Source organism: Emys orbicularis, chromosome 3 (assembly GCF_028017835.1).
Source record: "Emys orbicularis isolate rEmyOrb1 chromosome 3, rEmyOrb1.hap1, whole genome shotgun sequence".
Taxonomy (NCBI): domain Eukaryota; kingdom Metazoa; phylum Chordata; order Testudines; family Emydidae; genus Emys; species Emys orbicularis.
Window position 1 is genome coordinate 31,422,567 of NC_088685.1, and position 16,843 is coordinate 31,439,409.

The 16,843-nt window shown below is 41.8% G+C and overlaps 1 protein-coding gene across 1 annotated transcript in view; it reads right to left on the reverse strand.

The window, feature by feature from the left end:
- GREB1 (growth regulating estrogen receptor binding 1) overlaps positions 1-16,843 on the reverse strand; it is an 81,602-nt gene that overhangs the window by 37,444 nt on the left and 27,315 nt on the right. Inside the window, exons 9-17 of the mRNA XM_065401075.1 lie at positions 14,355-14,540; positions 11,874-12,224; positions 11,021-11,149; positions 8,556-8,681; positions 7,883-8,080; positions 7,622-7,802; positions 4,738-4,930; positions 2,699-2,835; positions 1,222-1,561 (exon numbers count right to left, since the gene is read on the reverse strand). Of these exons, the coding sequence (XP_065257147.1) occupies positions 1,222-1,561; positions 2,699-2,835; positions 4,738-4,930; positions 7,622-7,802; positions 7,883-8,080; positions 8,556-8,681; positions 11,021-11,149; positions 11,874-12,224; positions 14,355-14,540 (1,841 nt within the window). The remainder of the gene's footprint in view (positions 1-1,221; positions 1,562-2,698; positions 2,836-4,737; positions 4,931-7,621; positions 7,803-7,882; positions 8,081-8,555; positions 8,682-11,020; positions 11,150-11,873; positions 12,225-14,354; positions 14,541-16,843) is intronic.

A 16,843-nucleotide genomic window follows, 5' to 3' on the forward strand; every position in this document is an offset into this window, starting at 1 on the left:
TGAATTGTTACCATAAGTGGCTAAATATAGATCCAAATGCTCCTCCAGGAAACATGAGAAACCATTGTGAAGATGTATAGCTTGATCTTCAAAGACAGAAAGCAGAGTTACTCACTATAAAGGTTTTCCTTTGTTGGTCCAGTCTTCTAACCACAGCTGTCAGTTACCCTTTGATAATCAGGCCCATTGGATGATACCTTTATTCACACTGATTAGTACCTAGTCAATGAGATTTCTTGATGAGTAAGGTACTACTCAGTGGGAGCAAGGGTATCACTATCTGGTCCTTATTTATTCATTAAGCACCAACAGTATATGCAGTGTTGCACAAGACACTTAAGACAACATGGCATGTGATTCTTAATTCACTTATATCAGCTTTAAAGCATAGAGTTATTCCTGATTTATATCAGAATGAGTTCAAAATCAGGCCCTTGTCTTCAGCTCTGTTGAGCTAAGTAGATAAACAACATGAATCAGACTCAGAATGTAAGAACAGTCCTAGCTTAGAGAATACAAATATTTTTGTTTTAATATGTTGTGACAGCATTTGTACTAAGTGGGGTAGTGTCTGTGGACTTCGACATGTGTGATGCTTGAGGTCAGACTATGTGATCATAGTGGTCCTTTCTAGCCTCGAAATCTATGAATCTATTATTTCCAGCATTTTCATATTCAAAATCACATAAGGTCCAGAAAACATTAGGCACCATGCTTGGAAAACCTGGGCCATTCAGAGACCTATGGGTAAGTGTACTGATTCAAAGCCTTTACGCCTGATAGACTGTGCAATACAATTCCAAACTGGTCACTGAGGTTTGCTCACAAGGGGAAACCACCTCTCTGCTCTGGTAAAGGTTTTTCCAAACCAAAAGTAGCTTTCATTTTCACTTGGTCTTTTACCACCATGTTGATTCATTGATGCCACAGTCCAGTGCAATGAAGCTGATTGGGGCTAAAGCTGTTGGTGGTTGGGAATTCTAATCACGTTTGTAAAGGCCCTCCTGAGCAGCCATCAGAAGCTGGCTATAGGAATGACAGATGGATGTGTCTGATAGAGAGGAGTCAGGCTCTTCAGGGAATTTTAATTTTGCTGGGAAATAGCCATCTCCATCACTAACATCCAAATCTCATGCCAATAAAACCTTTATATCACCATCCACCCACTGAAAGCACTGCTCCTCAGAGATTCTTTTCAGGCAATGTCATTCTGCAAGTTACCTTTAGTTGCTCCACAAAGTGCTTCCCTATGGTGATTCCAGAATTAGGATTTCCCAAGATGATTTCAAAATTATCTGCAAGGGATAGTCTTTCCCTTACGTGATAAAGTCGTTCATATGCCACAGCAGCCAATGGAATGCAAGGAATTCTTAACACCACCATGAAGCCATGACCACTAGGGCATTGCCTTGAAGAGTTTATAAGGTTTTGGGTGATTTCCAGAGTTTCAACTGAGGTGTAATTCTTCATCTGAGACAGGCCACTTACTGCCATCATAGCTGCAGAGTAATGCTGTACAAGGACAAATGTCCTTATCACTGCACTGTGTAATCTGGGAAATCTGAAATAAATTGTGAAGCATTAAAATCCTAGAATTAAAGTGAGAATGCTGCCCTTGTAAAAATTATTAAAACTCAAAATTTAATCCAGGTGAAAAATCATGCCCAATACACAGTAGAACCTCATTGACCCACAGGTAATCTGCAAATCCTGTAATTCCAAAACCAATGGTGCAATCTCTCCACTTCTCAGTATAGATGTAATAGCTAAGTGGGGTAGTGAAGTTATATTATCTCCTGTTATTATTAAGACTTCATCACATTTGCAAAACATACTACTGGATATTTGCTAGAGTACTATGCAGTAATATTAATCAAAACTAAAATGCACTTGTCATATAAATGAACAAAGTACTCCTCATAGTGCATTATCCTTGCTTTTTACTCATGAAAGATCTGATTCAACTACTACTAAAATCAATAGAAAGAGCTGGATTTATCCCTAATACAAACAGATTCCCCCAGTCATTAGTACAATTTTGCAAAGTTCTGCTTGCTCAATCTTTTATTACGTCCACACCTTAACACCTCCAAGGAGTCCTACTGGAGTTTTGTGCATGCAAAAAATATACCTAAATTACAATTACTATGCATTTGAAGTAACTACGTTTTTAATCTGAATCTCTCCACATGGAGCAAATCAGCTCACTGACATCATTTTTTCAAGCTCTGATGATGTTCTACAGGATTCTCCCTAACTGAGTCTTTCATTGATTTAACTCCATGAGCCAAAGTGAAATCTCACCTGCTCTTTGTGGTCCCACTAAAAAAGTCAAAAAGTATTGGCTGGGGGTTAGTTAATTTCTAACATTTCACTTTGAACACAAGATTTGTTTGTAATATTATTTCTGTAGTGCCTATAGGCACCAACCAAGACCAGGGGCTCACTGTGCTAGAAGGCGTGCACGTAACAAGAGAGTGCTCCTGCCCTGAATAGCTTCCAGTCTAAATAAAGACAACTGAGAAAGGTTAGGAGCAGAAAAGGAGACAAAGAGAGGTAACGTGATTTGCCCTAGGTCGGTGGCAAAACCAGGAATAGAAAGAACCCAGGTCTCCTGACTTGCAGCCCAGTATCCCACCCACTAGACCACGCTACCTCTCAAATTTCATAATGCTTTAAACCAAAGAATGTACTGTACCTTCTTCCTAAAGCCATGACCATAGCTTCAAAAGAGCTGTCATATCGAAGTAACGGAAGGCTGTGTCCAGAAAGGGTGGATTCAATGAATTCTGACAACCCAAAATATTTCTTGTTTTCATGGTATAGATCTATTCCCTAAAGTAAATAAGACAACAGCAATTTAAGGATAAAACTTATTGATGAATTATAAATAATTCATCAATCTACCATCACCCATATATAGACATTCTTTATATCTCGTACACACACACACACACACACACACACACACGTATATATAAAATAATCCACATACATATACACACACATTCATACTCACAATAGGTCATTCTCAGAAGGTTTAAACTGGTGTCATTCCAATTACTTCAATGAAGCTTACTTACAATTAACACTAGCTGAGGATCTGGGTAGATTTATATATATTTTTATCTTGTGCACAGTAGAAAGACTACACAGTTTTGAACTACTTGACACATCTTTCCACACATCAGAAAATGTATGAGCCAAAAAAATAAAAGTCTGGAGAAAAATATTGAAAAAATGTCGGAAAAACAGCTAGGGAACTTTTCTGATAGTAAGTATAATGCGCTCTCACTGGTCCACCTTGCACACATGAACCACATTCTGGTTATTTCCAGGTAGAGCATATGAATTAAGCCTAAGATAGAGGTATCAAAAGCATGGATAACCATGGTGAGATGTGTGAGAGGAAATGCAATGATCTCTTGGTAAGGTGAAGATTTAATAAAAACTTTTCAGAGCCTCCTTCTTTCTCAGAATTCAAAAACAATGAAGATTAAAACCTATGATTGCAAACCATTTTGTAAGAAGCAGGCAGATGCCTTCAGTGGAGGGATCAGTCATGGTCTTTGCAGCTTCCTCTGAGCAGTCAGGATCACACACTCCCAATATTATAATTCACTTATTATTGTTAACAAATATTTGCATAAAGTTTATGGATGCTTAATACAGCTGGCAATTACATCAGCTCTGTCCTTAATAGACTGGGGATCAGAGTGACATTGTAGGACTTCTTTCCACCCAATAAGGTGTTAAAGCCCTCCAGAGAGAAAGGCATGGCCCAGAGACCTGGATTATGACATTAGTGCTCATGGAGAGGGAACAAAATGCTCCTCAGGATCTGATCTACAAATAAACACCTTCATTTCTTTTAGGCATGGGCAAGTGAGGTATGAAAATGTGACATACCTTAGTAGTGTGAGTAGCTCACCAAAAAAAAAAAAAGGGGGGGGGGAGAAAATTTGGATCACTACAAAAAGCACAGGCCACCCCATTCTCAATAGCTAATGATCCAACGTCACATACATTTACAGATACCAGATGTCCTGAATGGTTTTATTGAAACTGGAGGCTTCAACAAATTTCAGTGGATTCCTAGGACATCTGGTCGCCTCAGGGTCATCTGTCTATCGTAGCTATGCCATGTTGCAATGCAGCATAGCAATGCCACACATGCCAGTTCAGGTGGCTAACCCTGTTCCCGCCTGCCAGCCACCTCTCATTGGGAGCAGATAGAAATATGTTTCCCCTAAGAGGAGGAAAGAAAAAGGGGCAGACAGTAGGGGAAGGATATCAAGGGCTCTTCTTTAAGCAGCTCCTGAACCAGTGCTTCTCTTCAGGCTGCTCCTTCCACGAGCCATCAAAAACTGTAGTGGAGGGTAAGGAAACTGGGAGGGTGAGAAACAGTGAGGTGAGGACTAGAAGAGAATGAACAGTCTGGAAAATAAAAGGCATGGGGGATAGACTGAAAAGGGACTGATAGATACTGGGGAAAGGGAGGGGAGAAATGGAAGGAAGGTGAGTGACAGAAGGGGAACAAACAAAAAAGGGGAAGAGATGGAAGAATAAGAGAGACACATCTATAGACTGAATGAGGAAGAGGAGAGATAGGAGTGACGCAGACATCATTATTCATCATTTCGCTTACAAGAACATGTGGTCTCCAGTGTTTTTCAGAACATGTAAATGTAAAATAGTTATTGAATGAACCTAAAATCCTGAAAACATCCATCTTACATTGCTGTACGACGAAGGCCAGTGGATTTCATTGTATGGGCTGATGTGAGTATGCTGTGTCTGCAGAGCATAGGGGAAGGAAGTCACATGGAGTGTCAAAATGTTTGGAGCCTCTTTCACCTCTCTGCAGTTCAACAATCTATCAACGAGTCCCACAGATGGTTCCGCTTGAGGATAAAGGCTGTGAACAGCGCTGCAAAAAGAAACCCCAAACTCTCCTAAGTGATTTGTATAAATGTACACTTGTGACAAATTCATGCGTGTCACCATCTCAAACCTGGACACGAAAGCACAGTGAACCACCCATAAGGAATTTGGGACTGGATTCTTTGGCCTTACTCTGCTCTCGTTGCACCACTCCAGTGGCACAAAGGAAGGGGAAAGCAAGCTGCATATCTCCTCAGCTGGGAACTCCCTGGCACGGTGGATTACACCGCAGGCTAGGGGCTGTGATAGCAGACTTCCCTCAGCCCCCAGCGTACTGCACAAGGAGATTGAGAAGGGGCTGGCACCACAGCAATTGCCAACAGCCATGTGGTCCTCTGGGGACTGTAGTCAGGTGCCATCCTCTTTATAACAGCCCTTAATGTGTTTAAAGACCTTGAAGACCTATCAGGTCCCACCTAGTCTCCTTTTCTCAAGACTAAACATGTCCAGTTTTTATAAACTTTCTTCAGAGGCCAGGTTTTCTAAACTTTTAATTATTTTTGTTGCTCTCCTCCAGACTCTCACCAATTTGTCCACATCTTTCTCAAGTGTGGCACCCAAAACTGGACACGATGCTCCATCTGAGGCCTCACCAGTAGAATAGTTACCTCCTACGTCTTACATATGACACTCCTGTTATATGCCCAAGAGTGGTATTAGCCTTTTTTGCAACTGTGTCACACTGTTGACTCATATTCAATTTGTGATCCACTATAACAGGGGTAGGCAATCTATGGCATGCGTGCCAAAGGCGGCACGCGAGCTGATTTTCAGTGGCACTCACACTGCCCGGGTCCTGGCAACCGGTCCGGGGGGCTCTGCATTTTAATTTAATTTTAAATGAAGCTTCTTAAACATTTTTAAAACCTTATTTACTTTACATACAACAATAGTTTAGTTATATATTATAGACTTATAGAAAGAGACCTTCTACAAATGTTAAAATGTATTATTGGCATGCGAAACCTTAAATTAGAGTGAATAAATGAAGACTTGGCACTTCACTTCTGAAAGGTTGCCGACCCCTGCACTATAACCTCAGCTCCTTTTCAGCAGTACTACTGCCTACCCAGTTATTCCCAATTTGATTTTTCCTTCTTAAGTGAAGTACTTTGCACTTGCTTTTATTAAATTTCATTCTGGTGATTTCAGACCAATTTTCCAATTTGTCAAGATAATTTTGAATTCTAAACCTGTCCTGAAAAGTGCTTGCAACCCCTCCCAGCTTGGTGTCATCTGAAAATTTTGTAAGCATACTGTCCACGTCATTCATCAAAATATTGACTAGTACTGGACTCAGGACAGACCTCTGGGGAACCCCACTATATATGTCCTCCCAGTTTGACAGCAAACCATTGATAACTATTCTTTGAGTATAGTTTTTCATCTAGTTGCACATCAACCTTACAGTAATTTCATCTAGACCCATTTCCCTAGATTACTAAAAGAATGTCATGCGGGATTGTGTCAAATGCCTTACTAAAATCAAGATATATCAAGTCTACAGCTTCCCCACATCCACTAAGCCAGTAAACCTGTCAACAAATACATGGAAGGTGTCGATAAAACAGAACAAATGTGACAACCATATAATACCACCAGGAAGACCCTTTAGTGATACATTTGTTCTTGACAAATCCATATTGGCTCTTACTTATGACCCTATTATCCTCTAGGTGTATACAAATTGATTGTTTAATAATTTGCTCCAATATCTTTCCAGGTGTCAAAGTTAGGCTGACTGGTCTATAATTCCCAGGGCCATCTTTGTTCCCCCTTTTAAAGGTAAGTGCTATGTCTTCCTTCCTCTAGTCCTCTGGGATCTCACCCATCCTCCAATAAATTATAATTGGTATATTAAGTTGGTAGAGAAACTGAATTTCACTTTTGTGAAAAATGTCAATGTTTTGGAAAAATGTTCATCCTGAATCAGGACAAACTGTCAAAACCTTGGCATTCCTTACAGAAGTGAAATGCCATCTTTTTTATTTTAGAAACACTGTCACATTCCTGCAGTGAGAGCGTTTTAGTGTTTCTGAAATGCAATATGTCCTCTGATTCTGAAGTCCCCCGCCAGGCATGTTGCTGAAGAGCTGGGAGCCCGGGTTCCCCAAGGAGCTGGGGATGTGGGTGGGTGACCTGGCAGAAACCACAGAACATTCTGATTTTGACATAATTGGCATTTTTCTACTGAAAAAAACATACCATCAGAAAAAAGTTTCCAACTTGCTCTAGTAATAAGCAGCTAGCACGTCATACCAACTGCCCAGCCACTGTGGAGTTTCTGCAGGCACTGCAGCAGAGGGGCATTTGAAAGAGAGATGTGAAGGTGGATATTGTGGTGACTTGGCACATATTTACACAGAGCTCCTCCAATACATAAGGGACAGCCTGAAAGAATGCATGAAGGTACTTGTGGGAAAATGTAACTGATGGACAATGAAGGCTGGCATTGATGGCTCGATAAAGCATAAGAGATCATAGGCAAGGTGAAGATAGATCACCAAGGGCCTTAAAAGGAAGCATTTAATGCTTGATGCATAGAAAGGGGAAGCCAGTGGAGGGATGCATACAAGGGGGTGTCATAGATGAAGCAATGATCCAAGAATACAAACAATAACAACAATAATTAATAATAATCTCTCTAAAAATGGCCTAAGAATGAAGCTGTTCTTACCTCACCAGATCCCAGTGTGCATGATCATGGATAAGTACAAACAGTGTATGTGGATTCTGCATAGAGTTTTGCAAAAAGACTTTAAATTTAGTCTGGGCCTCTGCATCCAGCTTCACAACATATTGTTCCATCCTCTGCTTTGTAAGCTGCTCCTTTTCTAAGCCAAGTTCTAATAAAACACCTAAAGAAATGGAGCAGGGGTCAGATGCAGCTAACAATTTCCTGTACATATATAAAATAAATCTAGCTAATAATGAGCACCTGAATGCCAGAGGTGAAACAGTGTCTGCTGATATGTCACTTCGGAGGGAGGAACACAAATCAGAAAATCAACTTTCTCAAAGGAACCCAAATCAAGATTTTGAGTGCTGGAGTCAGCAATTGAGCAAACATGAGACAGCAATTTCTGAGCCACTGCTAGCTGGAATGGACGAATCTGATGCCGTTCAACATTATAACCTGGAAAGAGGCAAAAATCTGTTCAGCTGAATGACTGAAGCCTAATCTTATACAAACTCTCCCTAAAGTCTGGAAATCTTTAAAGTAGCTTGCTTATTGAGTTAGGACTCTGCTTTCATGAAAGCTAAAGGGGCATCCAAAAAACCTTTGTGAAATGGGATATTTGCATAATTGTGGACCACCATCTTTTAATCCTATGACTCTCAAACTCCTCAGGGCTGAAGCTCAGCTGCTGCACAGTTAAGGTCCAACCTTAAGGTTCAGAGACTAGGAGATCCACAGGAAGGAAGTGGAACTTCCATCCATGCAAACCTGGAGGACCGAAACAAGAGGAGTTTCTATTAACCTGAGTTTGGGACTCTGCAAAGGGATAAGGCTCTGCCCACATGGATCCAACTTCAGGATCAGGGCCTTAGTTTGTCTTGAAGGAGAGACACCCTGCTCTGCTACATCTTCAGACACCTTCATTACTTACTTGTGCACACAGCTGCTCCAGTTATATCCAATGCTGTTGGCTTATTCACTGAAGTAGAAAGAGATGAAGACCTCTGGCCTTGATTTTCTTGATAAAACTTATCCAGCAGAACCTCAATGTCACCATCTACCACATTGAAAGGACAGTGGATATTAGTATCCATGGTACACAATTAAACTCTTCTCTGAATGGCTCCCATAGTCATAACAGAACCAAATCAACACCCAGGGCAAAGAAACTACGGGCCAGTTTCTCCTCTCACTTCTACCAGTGTAAATCAGGACTAACCTCATTGAAGTCAATGGAATTACACCAATAGAAAATGGATGTAAGAGATAGGAGAACCAGGCCCTATGTTAATGGAACCTAGGTCAATTATATTCCTGTGTCATCCCACAGGAAGGGGATAGGCAGGTCCCAGCCATAGTGTAAGGGATACATTTAAAAATAAAAGAATGTCATTAGATAAGATTCCCTGCAAAGCACAAGACTTAATACAATGTTAAATTAAAAAATCAACAGACAATCCCTGCTCTTTTATACAGTGTTTTTCATCTGAAGATATGAATGTGCTTAATAAAGGATGTCAGTATCTTTAAACCCACTTTACAGATGGGGAAACTGAGGCAGGGAGTGGTGAAGTGACTTGCCCAAGGTTATCTAGCAGTATAGAGGTGAATAGAACCCAGATCTTAAAAGTCCCAGTCCAGCACTTTAGCCATAGCCATAGCTCACCCTTCCTCCTCATTTAGGCAGTGTGGCCAAATGGATAGAGAGCCATTGTAGACTAAAAAATGGAATACTCAGAAACAAAGGAGCACAACAGAAGTAAGGTTGTACACTCAATCTTAACTCTGCCATCTTGGATTTATGTCTTAAAATATGCTCTCTTTTTATATCATTGTAATTTATTTGTTAAATAAAATATAATGCAAACCTGAATTGCTTATAAAACCTTACTTTTAGTTCCGTCACTACAGACTTAGTTTGATTTCTAAATCCCAGTGAGTGATGTTTACAAAACAAGTTCTGCAGCCGATGTAAGCCTGCAATATGGGCTTCTCTAGCTATTCATAAGGCAGAAAACAGACATATTTTACTGAATAGTGCCACTGTATATCATGGTATATGCATCCACATAAGGATCCTCCTTACAACCTGTTCAGTCTTGTTGAAAGATATACAGGACACAGCGTTAGCACTGAGTACTCAGTTTGCTCAGCACTTGTGCATAGACACATTAGTACACCCGAGTGAGCTGAGCATGGTCAGGCTCTAGATTCTTAACTGCAGTCTAGTGAGTGAACATGATGTGCCTGGAAGCTATTCTGAGGATTTTCAGTTACTCTTACTGCCCAAGGAAAAGAAGCACCTGAGTGCTTGTGAGAGTCATCGTTAACAGAAAATGGGGGCAGAGGCAGCCACCGACATAGAAATGTGTCTAACAGTTCTAAGAAAACAGAATCACTCTCAAATGGCTAGTTGATGGCTTGTGACTAGAGCTAGGTGAAATTTTTTTGGCAAATAGTAAATTTGCTTAAAAAAAAATGCATTTCTTGGGGCACTTAAACTATTCACAAATTCAGGTCAAATTTGTTTGGCCAAAAAAAACCACAAACTTTTTTTTGAAAAAATCAAAACAGTTCATTCTGACCATTTCAAAACATTTTGAAATTTAGCTATATTTATTTTTTAAAAAGAAAAAGGAGAAAAACCACCAAAAATGAAACAAAAGGAAAAACCCAAACCATTCCATTTTTTTTTCTTATTTCATTTCATTTCGAGTGTTTTTCAATCCAAAATTATATTTTGCTCGTTTGTCTATTTTTTGGTTTTTGTTTCAGTGAGAAAACCCAAAATAATTAATTTCAAACCATTTTTTTTTGGTTAGGCCCCCAAACCAAAAAATCCCTCATTCACTCAGCTCTGCTCATGACGTACTTTGTGCACACTGTTCTTGCTGGCTCCCCAGCCTGCAGCACCAGCTCCCTCCATTTACTTCACCTTATTGGATTGCAAGTGGAAAGGAGCCATGATCAGCATCCCTACTGGTGACTCAATACTATTCTCTCTCATTTAGAGGGCTCAGGATTGAGTGCATGCTGAGATGTGGAAGGGGAGTACTCAAATTCTCCTCTTAATCTGAACATGTTCATTAGTATCAACGGAAATTATGTGCATGCATTAAACGCATTCACCCATCAATGTGCCTGTCCTGCGCAGTCAGAAATAGAACACAACTATACATTCATGCATTTTTATTAAAATATAGGCATTTATAAATTGACACATTCCAGGAGAATTTCTTAAGGAGAGACCAAATGTACTTTCCCAGATCTTCCTTGTCTCGTTTGTACGTATTCTTATTATATACCCTGTTCCTGAAAAGTGATGAGCTCCTGCAATTGCCACTGACACAAGGATCAGGCTCTTAGAACTGTGTCTATTTATGGCATGTTATGTACCTGGACAAAGGGTGCTAAAAAAAGAGCCCAATGTTTCCACTTTCCCAGTAACTAGTTGATAGTTAACTTCTTTCTGATACTCTGCTGGGGTAAGCATGCTCTCAGACAGTACTCGTGCCTGGTACTTCCCTAAAAGACAAAAAATAAGCTCTTTTTAATTTGAATTTCAATTTTGAATTCAGTTCAAATAAAAATAAAAATTCTCTACTTAATTGATAAAATAACTAGAACAATACCTATCGAAAGGCATATTCCCCCAAAACAAAAGTAACCGAAATCAGCATCTTTCTCTCCCACCTCCCCAAACAAACAGTCTTATGCTCCCCCTCTATTTGTCTTTTGTCTCAGAAAGTATGTTTGCAAAGCAATATATGGAAACGACTGTACAAAAACGGTCTTGGATTTGTCATTCATCCGAGCCATACTGCTTTCAAAATGAACCCTTAGATCTTAGTTCCAATAATTCTTCACAATATTATCAGCATAGCCTATATAGGACTTCAGCTGTCTTCGGGAGAACACAAAGAAAAGCCATTCTTGTGAAACTAAGAACATGCTCAAACCTCTCCTTAATGGAGATATTCCAGCCAAACACAGAAGTAGGACTGTATAACTACATTTTCAATGTGGCTTCGACCCAACTTCAAAATTTGCATGTGCACTGGTGTGCATGGGCAAAACCCTCCTTTGCATCCACCAACAGGCAAAGTTAGCAAGTACCATGGCTAAGGACACCCATACACAAGCAAGGGTGTGCAAGGGCATGCAAGCAAGTTAACCCAACTAACTTTTCAGAACAGAAAATGATGGAGTTTTCCAGGTTTGTCCCAAGATTTTTCCCTAGGGATCTCACCTGTTACCGCAATGCAGGAATCTAATGCTCTGTTTCTGCAAGCACATATGATCACCACATAGTTCGTCTTCACTAGCTTCCCTTCAATGAGCAGTTTAAACATTTCTGAAAGTCCCTCTGCCAGAGAGTAACTGCACTCGATGATATGGACGCTGTCATTGCAAGAGCTGGCTGCCAGCCCTGCTAGCCAGGGAAGCTGGGCCGATGTCATTGGTGCAATCTGGCTGGGAATCGGAGGGAAAGCCTGTGGAATGGCCTGTTGATACTGACGGATTTCAGAGAGGTGCGACTCCCGCCACGAGCGCATGAATATTTGTTCCAAATCCTCAATCAAAGGGACCTGGTCTGGAGCTAAAGAAACATCAGCATTAGAGGCCCATTATAAATCACTTGCAAATGATGTCGAACTAAAAATCAAGCCCCTCCCCTCTGAAAAATACAGCAAATTAAAATCCTTGGAGGACTGATTTTGCTCTGGTTTTACACACACAACTACATTGTCTTCACTGGCGTTACAGTTGGTTTACAGCAGAATCAGGCCCTTTGCCCATATAAAAGATTTAGGGCCAGATTCCGGTCCACATTGCAGCCCCTTTGTGTCACCATGTAAAGCTTCCCTAACTGGGAGTAGAACATTCCCTCAGCACTGGGGAATCCCTAATTGGCTAAGACTCTACACCACACTCTTCCAGCGTTCCACTGGTGAACGGGGTGTGTCAGGGCCTGGCTTGGCGGGGAAGGGAGGGCATGGCTAGTGTTTGAGAGATGTTATGCTCAGTGTAAGTTAAAGCAACCCTCAGCATAGTTTAAAGTCAGGCCTCAGCAGCCCTAGCTGTCGGCGGGAGCAAATCTGCCATATAGCCACTTTTGTTCCATCCTTGGTTCCTACACAGAGCAGAGGTCTGCTGGACCCAAACGTCAGGGTCCTTTATCATTTCAACAATGACTTTTTGGACCACTGCTGGAATGCAAAATGGATATTCATTGATTTTAAAGCCGGAAAGGATAATTATGAGCAACTAGTCTGACATTCTATATATGGACTATAAGGTGGATAGAAAGCTGGATAGATCATCGGGCTCAACAGGTAGTGATCAATGGTTCCATGTCTAGTTGGCAGCCGGTATCAAGCGGAGTGCCCCAAGAGTTGGTCCTGGGGCCGGTTTTGTTCAATATCTTCATTAATGATTTGGAGGATGGCGTGGATTGCACCCTCAGCAAGTTTGCAGATGACACTAAACTGGGAGGAGTGGTAGATATGCTGGAGGGTAGGGATAAGATACAGAGGGACCTAGACAAATTGGAGGATTGGGCCAAAAGAAACGTGATGAGGTTCAACAATGACAAATGCAGAGTCCTGCACTTAGGACGGAAGAATCCCATACACTGCTACAGACTAGGGACCAAGTGGCTAGGCAGCAGCTCTGCAGAAAGGGACCTGGGAGTTACAGTGGACGAGAAGCTGGATATGAGTCAACAGTGTGTCCTTGTTGCCAAGAAGTCTAATGGCATTTTGGGCTGTATAAGTAGGAGCATTGCCAGCAGATCAAGGGACATGATCATTCCCCTCTATTCGGCATTGGTGAGGCCTCAACTGGAGTAGTGTGTCCAGTTTTGGGCCCACACTACAAGAAGGATGTGGAAAAATTGGAAAGAGTCCAGCGGAGGGCAACAAAAATGATTAGGGGGCTGGAGCACATGACTTATGAGGAGAGGCTGAGGGAACTGGGATTATTTAGTCTGCTGAAGAGAAGAATGAGGGGGGATTTGATAGCTGCTTTCAACTACCTGAAAGGGGATTCCAAAGAGGATGGATCTAGACTGTTCTCAGTGGTACCAGATGACGGAACAAGGAGTAATGGTCTAAAGTTGCAGTGGGGGAGGTTTAGGTTGCATATTAGGAAAAACTTTTTCACTAGGAGGGTGGTGAAGCACTGGAATGGGTTACCTAGGGAGGTGGTGAAATCTCCTTCCTTAGAGGTTTTTAAGGTCAGGCTTGACAAAGCCCTGGCTGGGATGATTTAGTTGGGGATTAGTCCTGCTTTGAGCAGGGGGTTTCACCAGATGACCTTCTGAGATCCCTTCCAACCCTGATATTCTATGATTCTATGATAACACAGGTGACAGAATTCCACGCAGTGATTCCATCCAGCCCAACAGATTGTCATTGAACTAGAGTACATCTTTCCCAAAGATATCCAATCCTGATTTAAGAGTCCATAAACATTTTTGGCAGTCCTGATTTCAACGGGAGATAGAACTTATTAAGGACTTAATCCCGGGGGAACTGCAGATGCTCAGCATGTCTCAGTATTTGGCCCTATATTTTTTTAAGACCCAGCAATCAGCTCTTTCACTACAGCAGGAGCTCCTTTAGTTAATCTAAAAAGCACCTAGTCTAAGAAATCTTAGTCTTTACTCACCAATGGCAAAATGTAATAATTCTAGTCCAAGATTCTACACAGGTGCAAAAAAACTCACCTAATTGAACAAGGTAATAGACGGTTAGTAAAAGCTGCATTTCCTCTGAAATAGGCTGTATTGTAGAGGCACCGTACTGTTCATAAGCCCTAGATATGGACTGTGAATTTCTGTAACAGGTGTACAAAAGAGGGCTGACTATAATGTCATTAAGGTTCCCACAAAGATAAGGGAAGTTCCCATGACCTGTAATATAAACAATATTTGCACTTGTCAGATAAACTTAATTTAATAATTCACTATGCCGCCATCAAACAGGTCACTAACACTTTAAATGGTAACAGCTCGAATAATATTTCAGCGCTCAGGGGAGTCAGCAAGAGAGATTAAAAGCAGTAGGTGAAGCCATGTGTAACACCCTGGCTTCATGTGTTGTGTCCCCATAATGACTAGTTCTATTCTAGATAGCTGCTATACTGTGATCCGCACCGCAGAAGCCAAGTGCCTTGCAGGAGCACATTAAGCAATGTAAATAACATCGGCCACGTGTGCTGTGGTTCATTCTCTCATCCTCTTCCAAGGGGAACAACTGTGTGTGGAGTGGTTTGTTTTGGTCAGGTTTTCTGTTTGGTTGGATTTTGCTGGGGGAGGGGTTGTTGGGTTTTTTTGTACATGCTGTTTTGTGTTTAGTTAGAGAAGGCCAGTCAAAGTGCACCTTGCACTTGGAGCGGACGGTGGTGAGGTTTGTGATGGTCCTTAGTTCCTGTGGGAGTTCATTCCACAGTCTCAGACCAGCCTCCAACAAAGCTCTATCACCTGCACAGATGAACTTTACCCTAGCTCCCCTATACCAGATGAGCAGAGAAGTCGACCATGGTCTTCATCCCTGAGCTTTAGGTGATCTTCTAGATATGCTGGGCACAAGCCACTAAGCACCTTCAATATAAGGACTGAGAACGTTCCACATAGAGAATAAGAAATTAAGGGTATTACCAGCTAATGGAGGTAGCTCAAGTGGTAGAAGCCTGTATTTTAGAGGCTGAAAGTCCTAGGTTCAATCCCTACTCTGGGGAGCAAAGTTGTTACAAAGTGAAGTCCCATATACAGAACAGAACTGTTGATTTCAGATGCTCAGAAGGAGCTTCCCTGAGAGAAGAAGAGTATTGCACATTGACTTAGGGCTTGTCTACACAGTGCATTGGTGTGCAACACACTAGTGTGCACTTACTGTGTGGACCCTTGCGCACACTCAGTGTTCCTTAGTGTGTGCTGACATAGTCCCATTTCAAACAGTACTGCATCAATGTACACTAGGGAACTTTCAGTGTGTGCCAGCAAGGTCCACATGGAGTTAGTGTGTGACACACTGGTGTGCACTAGATTTTACATCCCAGCTGGAGTGTACTAACTCTAAAGCTATGTCTACACAGCAATTAAACACCTGCGGCTGGCCCATGTCAGTTGGCTCTAGCTACAGGACTGTTTAACTGCAATGTAAACATTCAGGCTCCGGCTGGAGCCCAAACTCTGGGACCCCACGCGGGGGTAAGAGCCCGGGTTCCAGCCCAAGCCTGAACATCTACACAGCAATTTTTAGTCCTGGAGCACAAGCCCCACGAGCCCAAGTCAGCTGACCTGGGCCAGCCATGACTATGCCATGAGTCTTTTATTCCAGTATCAGAGGGGTAGCCGTGTTAGTCTGAATCTGTAAAAAGCAACAGAGGGTCCTGTGGCACCTTTAAGACTAACAGAAGTATTGGAGCATAAGCTTTCGTGGGTGAATGCAACCACGCACCAGCAACCACGCACCGCACCATAACAACTCTAACTCAGGAACCAACCCATGCAACAAACCTCGATGCCAACTCTGCCCACATATCTACACCAGCAACACCATCACAGTACCTAACCAGATCAGCTACAACATCACCGGCTCATTCACCTGCACGTCCACCAATGTTATATATGCCATCATGTGCCAGCAATGCCCCTCTGCTATGTACATTGGCCAAACTGGACAGTCACTACGCAAGAGGATAAATGGACACAAGTCAGATATCAGGAATGGCAATATACAAAAACCTGTAGGAGAACACTTCAACCGTCCTGGCCACACAATAGCAGATGTAAAGGTAGCCATCTTACAGCAAAAAAACTTCAGGACCAGACTCCAAAGAGAAACTGCTGAGCTCCAGTTCATTTGCAAATTTGACACCATCAGATCAGGATTAAACAAAGACTGTGAATGGCTATCCAACTACAGAAGCAGTTTCTCCTCCCTTGGTGTTCACACCTCAACTGCTAGCAGAGCACCTCACCCTCCCTGATTGAACTAACCTCGTTATCTCCATACTGATTTATACCTGCCTATGGAAATTTCCATTACTTGCGTCTGATGAAGTGGGCATTCACCCACGAAAGCTTATGCTCCAATACTTCTGTTAGTCTTAAAGGTGCCACAGGACCCTCTGTTGCTTTTATTCCAGTGTAGATGTACCCTAGGTGTATCATGGCTGCTCCCCAAAGAAGATAATACCCTACTACTTAGC